At 55.9% G+C, this 7,192-nt stretch overlaps 1 protein-coding gene across 1 annotated transcript; it reads left to right on the top strand.

Moving 5' to 3' along the window:
- Positions 1-2,939: 2,939 nt before the first annotated feature.
- THBD (thrombomodulin) lies at positions 2,940-7,192 on the top strand. Its single transcript, XM_023191884.2, has one exon. It carries the CDS (start codon positions 3,148-3,150, stop codon positions 5,035-5,037), a length of 1,890 nt encoding a protein of 629 aa, XP_023047652.1. The 5' UTR covers positions 2,940-3,147; the 3' UTR covers positions 5,038-7,192.

Consider the following 7,192-nt stretch of genomic DNA (forward strand, 5'->3'; position numbering starts at 1 on the left):
ATGGGTAAGTTCACCAAAAGGTGGATTGTAAAGAGATGATGAAGACCACCAGCAGAACCTTGAGAATGACCACTCTAGTGGGCGGGACAAGAGGACCCCAGGGGCCTCCCCAAGGCTCACAAGAGAGGAGGGGAGGAAAACATGTGTCTCAAAAGTAATTGGAGGAGGAGCCTTGAGAATGGTGAAGGGTCACAAGTGCAAATGGCACCAAGGCTTCTAGAAAGGTGGCTGAAAACAAGATTTTGGCAACAGTATTTAGGACCAGATGAGTGTTCTTCAAGAGAGCTGTTTCAGGAGTAAAGCAAGTCTGCTGGTGGGCCAGAGTGAGGGTGCTGGGCCAGGAACTGGGCCAAGGAGTGGGAAGCGGATGTGTTACCTGCAAAGGGGTGGGAGGGAGTGGCCCACCCTGATGTGCAGGGAGCACAGATAGGAAGATAAGGATGGGGCAAGAACAGAGACAGGGGGCCTTCAGTCACCAGAAGGTAGTTTAAAATATGCAAAGCCTCCAAGGTGCTGGCTGGAGAGGAAAAACAAAGCGGCTGAAGGTAGGCACCGGAAGGCGAAGGTATCCTGAGGGCCAGGGGTAAAGCCCTGACAGGTGGGAAAGCCAAGTGGGTCATGTCCACCCATCCTTCTGCAGGGCAACCCAGACACCGCGGTGCCACCCATGGGGCAATGCTCTGCTCCTAGCTGTTGTTGCTCTAGTTTCTTTCTAGTATAGAAACATCCAACATCTACACCTCCTCATATAGGGTTGATCCAAGTTTCACAGGCATCACTGAGTTCTTAGTGGACTCAGTTACGGGGGCTGTTTTCACACTTTTTTTTTTTTTTTCTTTCCAAGAATGTGTAATGGGTGCAAGTGGACCAGTATAGGACGTCCAGTGAAACACTGTGGTGGTGAATCAGCTGGAGTCTATCCAAGAATGCAACCAGCCTGGTGTGCGGCGAGATCGATCCTTCAGTGTCCCTCAGTCCCTTTTAGGGCTGGCAGGTTCAGAAGGGCCCTGCTTATCACCCCCCAGGGCCCCACTCCTTGTTTAACGCTTTGCTATCACAGTCTTGAAATCCTTGTAATTGAACAAGGGACCCCACATTTTCACTTTGCACTGGTCTCTGATTCTGTAACTGATCCTGTCCCCTCTCTTGTCTCATTCACTCTGGGAATTGTCCCCACGTTCTGAGACCTTTCGGCAGTGCCTCAACGAGGTTCCTGCCCCTGAGGCTCCACCCTTACCCTCATGGCGGCACACCAGGCAGCCCTGCTTTTGCGCCCCGCTAGGCAGGCTGTGCCCCGGAGTGCACCCCCTGATTCAGCCCAGGCAGCCACCGCTTGCCTGCTCCCGCCGGGGACAGCCCTACTGTCTTATCTGCTGCTCTTCCCTTCCTCTTCCCAGGGAGTCCGCGTCAGGGGAGGTGCAGCTGTGTGCATTCCGGGAGCTTCAGAACCCGGTGTCCAGCAGCTCCTTGGTTTCTGGGAGCTGGGGCGGCCTTCCCAGCGCAGAGCTCAGCTCAGCGGGATGTTTTGAGGCTCTCTGCCCCAAGGCGCTGGGGAGCATGGGGCGCGATAGTGGTGCTAGCCCCTTTCGCTTTCAGAGTGTCCACGCCCCACCCGTTTGGTCACTGCCAGTCAGTCCAGTCCAGCCGGGTCCACCCCACCGGTGCGTGTCTGTCGCACGTGCAGACGCCATACTCTCTGTTCTTGTTTAAAGTCCAGGATCTACGGGGCCCTGGAGGCAAGAGGTGAACGCCGCGGAATCCACGCGGAACTGCCCGGGAACGGAGCTTCCAACCCCAGAGGGAGGCCTATGTGCTCCTACACCTTAACCCTTTTTAGACCGAAACTTCTCCGACTTCCTTGGCTTTGTTTAGAGCTCGACAGCGCCGCCCCCTGGCGCTCGTTGTGAGGACAGTAGAGGAGACAGGCAAGGGTGTTTTTAAACCGTTTGTTTCTGACCATTATGGGGGCGACCCGAGGGGCAGACACACTCTTCCGCATTCCCGGTAAGTGTGCTACCGGATGAGGTCGAAAGTGACAGATTCCCATCTCCTCCTCCAGGCCTCCCCACCCTGCCCATCCACAGGACCGTGGCTCTTCAGTGCCCTTTGTCGAGCAAGTGGCATTTCTATGCACCTCGTTATCAATTCGGCCTCGGGACGAAATGGAAACCTGCTTAGCTGACCCGGGTGGGATCCGCTGGGATCCCGCAGCGCCTCCCCTGGGGCACTGCCAGCCACTCTGTTGAGGTGAGAGAAGCACGTCCCTCGGAAGCTGGACCGAAACCGGCCAGGATGACTTGCTCCCACGCGCCTGCTCCTACCCGGCGCCGCAGCAATCCACCTGCCACGGCCTCTGAGCGGGGTCCGGACCTCGGCGCCCTGACAGTGTCCCCGCGGCTTCCCCACCCGACGAAATGGAGTCTGGCGTTGACTCGTGCGTGCCCAGGGACTCGCGGGTCCCTGGCCAGCCATAGGGCAGAGGGCGCTGGTGTTAGGCCAGTCTTCCCCGCCCTGCCCCGTCACCCCAGCCACACCCACTGTCCTGTGAGGCCAAGCGCTCCGCTGGTTTCCTGAGCCAGGCACCCAGGCCAGGGATGGGATCCAGCTGCTTCTCCTCGCGATCCTGTCTTTGGGGAAGTCCACGTCCTAGGCAATTCCTGCCAAATTTCCCTTGGTGCTGATCACCCCTCCCAGCGTCCTGCAGGTCCTTTGCACCATCTCCCCAACGCTCCATTCAAAGCCCTATTCTCTGAAGTCTCTGGTTCCCAGAGCTCTGCAATCCAGGCTTTTCTTGGAAGTGGCCGTAACATGCATGAAAAGAAAGAAAGGAGGACCAAGAGATGAAAGAGGGTTGCACGCGTGGGGGCCCGAGTGGTGGGGGCGGGGACAGTCGTCTCGCTATGAGGGTGCTGGCCTTCCCTGGCGCCTGCCCCTACCGGCCCCGCCCGAGAACTTCCCTGCGCCAGGGCAGAGTTTACTCATCCCCGCGAGGTGATCCCACGCGCGAGGGCGGGCGCAGGGCGGCCAGAGAACCCAGCAATCCGAGTATGCGGCATCAGCCCTTCCCACTAGGCACTTCCTTCCTTTTCCCGAACGTCCAGGGAGGGAGGGCCGCGCACTTATAAACTCGTGCCCCGGCCGATCCTCATGTCAGAGGCTGCCTCGCAGGGGCTGCGCGCCGCGGCCAGAAGTGTCTGGACTGGGATGGACAGAAGCGGCTGTCGCCATCGGCGTCCTGCGCCCGTCTGCTCCGGCACGGCCCAGTCTCAGTGCCAGCGCTTTCCCCGGCGCCTGCACGCTGCGCGCCTGGGTAACATGCTCGGGGTCTTGCTCCTTGGCGTGCTGACCCTGGCCGGCCTGGGGTTCCCCGCACCCGTAGAACAGCAGCCCGCGCAGCCCGGTGGCAGCCAGTGCGTCGAGCACGACTGCTTCGCGCTCTACCCGGGCCCCGCGACCTTCCTCGATGCCAGTCAGATCTGCGATAGACTGCGGGGCCACCTAATGACAGTGCGCTCCTCAGTGGCTGCCGATGTCATTTCCTTGCTACTGAGCGGCGACCGCGGCGTTAGCCGGCGCCTCTGGATCGGCCTTCAGCTGCCACCCGGCTGCGGCGACCCCAAGCGCCTCGGGCCCCTGCGCGGCTTCCAGTGGGTTACGGGAGACAACTACACCAGCTACAGCAGGTGGGCGCGGCTCGACCTCAACGGGGCTCCCCTTTGCGGCCCGTTGTGCGTCGCTGTCTCGGCTGCTGGGGCCACTGCGCCCGGCGAGCCGGTCTGGGAGGAGCAGCAGTGCGATGTGAAGGCCGATGGCTTCCTCTGCGAGTTCCACTTCCCAGCTACCTGCAGGCCCCTGGCTGTGGAGCCCGGCGCCGCGACTGCTGCCCTCTCGATCACTTACGGCACCCCGTTCGCAGCCCGCGGAGCGGACTTCCAGGCGCTGCCGGTGGGCAGCTCCGCCGCGGTGGCGCCCCTCGGCTTAGAGCTGGTGTGCGCCGCGCCGCCTGGAGCGGTTCAGGGGCACTGGGCTAGGGAGGCGCCGGGCGCTTGGGACTGCAGCGTGGAGAACGGCGGGTGCGAGCACGCGTGCAATACAATCGCAGGGGCTCCCCGTTGCCTGTGCCCAGCCGGCGCCGCCCTGCAGGCAGACGGCCGCTCCTGCACGCACTCCTGCAACGACCTCTGTGAGCACTTTTGCGTTCCCAACCCCGACAAGCCGGACTCCTACTCGTGCATGTGCGAGACCGGCTACCGGCTGGCGGCCGACCAACACCGGTGCGAGGACGTGGATGACTGCTTGCTGGTGCCCAGTCCGTGCCCGCAGCGCTGTGTCAACACAGAGGGTGGCTTCGAGTGCCACTGCAAACCTGGCTACGACCTGGTGGACGGCGAGTGTGTGGAGCCCGTGGACCCGTGCTTCGGAGCCAACTGCGAGTACCAGTGCCAGCCCTTGAACCAAACAAGTTACCTCTGCGTCTGCGCGGAGGGCTTCGCGCCCATTCCCCACGAGCCGCACAGGTGCCAGATGTTTTGCAACCAGACTGCCTGTCCAGCCGACTGCGACCCCAACACCTGGGCTAACTGTGAGTGCCCTGACGGCTATATCCTGGACGACGGTTTCATGTGCTCGGACATCGACGAGTGCGAAAACGGCGGCTTCTGCTCCGGGGTGTGCCGCAATCTCCCCGGTACCTTCGAGTGCATCTGCGGGCCCGACTCGGCCCTTGTCCGCCGGATTGGCACTGACTGTGACTCCGGCAAGATGGATGGTGGTGACGACGGCTCTGGGGAGCCCCCCCCAGGCCCGACGCCCGGCTGCACCTCGAGTCCCCCGGCCGTGGGGCGCGTGCATTCGGGCGTGCTTATAGGCATCTCCATCGCGAGCCTGTGCCTGGTGGTGGCGCTTTTGGCGCTCCTCTGCCACCTGCGGAAGAAGCAGGGCGCCGCCAGGGCCAAGATGGAGTACAAGTGCGCGGCCCCTTCCAAGGAGGTAGTGCTGCAGCCCGTGCGGACCGAGCGGAAGCCGCAGAGACTCTGAGCGGCCTCTGTCCAGGAGCCCGGCTTTGGCGTGGCCTTTCTCTCCCTCCTGGGCCTCCTCACCCCCAGCTTTGCTACCCAAAGCACCTTAGTTGGCATTACAGCTGGAGAAGACCCTCCTCGCACCCCCAAGCTGTTTTCCTCGATTCCTATGGCTAACTGGGGAGGGAGTGATTAGAGACAGGAGAATAAGCCTCGGCCTCTTCCTTGACGTCACTGGACCACTGGGCAGAGATGGCAATTTTGCAACAAAGACACAGACTGCAATGTGTCCCAGGTCCTCATCACTGGGCGCAGGAGGGTGAGCGTTATTGGTCGAGATCCTTTTGGGCAGACCTTGACCTCGTGGGCTAGGGATGACCAACATATTTATTTATTTCTAAGTATCTAGGTTTTTGTTTGTATCCTTTGTTCCTACCTGTATGTCTCCAGTATTCACTTTGCACAGCTCTCCGGTCTCTCTCTCTCTCTCCAGACTCCCACTTGTCATGTGACAGCTAAACTATCTTGGTGAATTTTTTTTTTTTTTCCTAGCCCTCTCGCATTTATGAAGCAAGCCCCATTTATTCCCCATTCTTCTTAGTTTTCTCATCCCAGGAACTGGGCCAACTCACCTGAGTCACCCTACCTGTGCCTGACCCTACTTCTTTTGCTCTTAGCTATCTGCTCAGACAGAACCCCTACATGAAACAAAAACAAAAACACTAAAAGTAGAAATAGCCATTTGCTTTTTCACCAGATTTGCTAATTTATCCTGAAATTTCAGGTTCCCAGAGCAAAATAATTTTAAACAAAGGTTGAGATGTAAAAGGTATTAAATTGATGTTGCTGGACTGTCATAGAAATTACACCCAAAGAGGTTTTTATCTTTATTTTTAAACAGTGGGCCTGAATTTTGTTGCTGTTTTGATTTGCACTGAAAAATGGTAATTGTTGCTAATCTTCTTATGCAGTTTCCTTTTTTGTTATTATTACTTATTTTTGACAGTGTTGAAAATGTTGAGAAGGTTGCTCTAGATTGAGAAAAGAGACAAGCACCTCCCAGGAAACAGTTTAAGAAAGTTTTGAACTGCAAGATTCATGCCAGTTAGCAATTGACTGTCACTGTTCTTGTCACTGGTAGACCAAAATAAAACCAGCTCTACTGATCTTGTGGAATTGGGAGCTTGGGAATGGATACTGGAGGATGCCCAATTAGGGCCTAGCCTTAATCAGGTCCTCAGAGAATTTCTACCATTTCAGAGAGGCCTTTTGGAATGTGGCCCCTGAACAAGAGTTGGAAGCTGCCCATGGGAGCTGGTTAGAAATGCAGAATCCTAGGCTCCACCCCATCTAGTTCATGAGAATCTATATTTAACAAGGTCAGCAGGGGGTGTGTCTGCTCAGTAATTTGAGGACAACCATTCCAGACTGCTTCCAATTTTTCTGGAACACATTAAATATGGATCAGTTATAAGTAGCAGGCCAAGTCAGGCCCTTATTGTCAAGAAACTGAGGAATTTTCATTGTGTAGCTTTGCTCTTTTGTAGAAAAGACTAGGTACACAGCTCTAGACACTGCCACACAGGATCTGCAAGGTCTTTGGTTCAACTAAGCCAGGAATGAAATCCTGCTTCAGTATATGGAAATAAATGTATCATAGAAGTATATCTTTTGTAAGACAAAGGTTTTCCTTTTCTATTTTGTAAACTCAATATATTTGTACATAGTTATTTATTTATTGGAGAAAAACTAGAACACAGGCAAAATCCTTGCTTATGACATCACTTGTGCAAAATAAACAAATGACAGTGTGCTCTCGGGTTGTGTGCCTGTTCACTTTTCCTCCCCCCAGTGCCCTCATTGTATGTCATTAAATGGGACTCAAAAACCATGCAAATGCTATGAGAAGCATGGAGGACTGCCCTGCGCCCCAGCACTTGTGTTGTCTGGTGATGGCACCATCTCTGATTTTCAAAGCTTTTTCTAGAGGCTATGATTTTCACTGTAGAATGATTTCATGCTCTCTCTGTGTGCACAGATATTTATTTATTTTCCTTCTGTAACCATAACAACTTCATATAGAGGACTTGTGTCTCTGTGCTTTTAAATACATTATAGGATCATTTGTTGGAATGAATTAAATAAACCCTTCCTGGGGCATCTGGAGAATCCCA

Source organism: Piliocolobus tephrosceles, chromosome 20, assembly GCF_002776525.5.
Source record: "Piliocolobus tephrosceles isolate RC106 chromosome 20, ASM277652v3, whole genome shotgun sequence".
NCBI classification, from domain to species: domain Eukaryota; kingdom Metazoa; phylum Chordata; class Mammalia; order Primates; family Cercopithecidae; genus Piliocolobus; species Piliocolobus tephrosceles.

Excerpts from the sequence above, each read along its gene's own strand:
- THBD (XM_023191884.2), top strand. The coding sequence starts at position 3,148 with ATGTCAGAGGCTGCCTCGCAGGGGCTGCGCGCCGCGGCCAGAAGTGTC.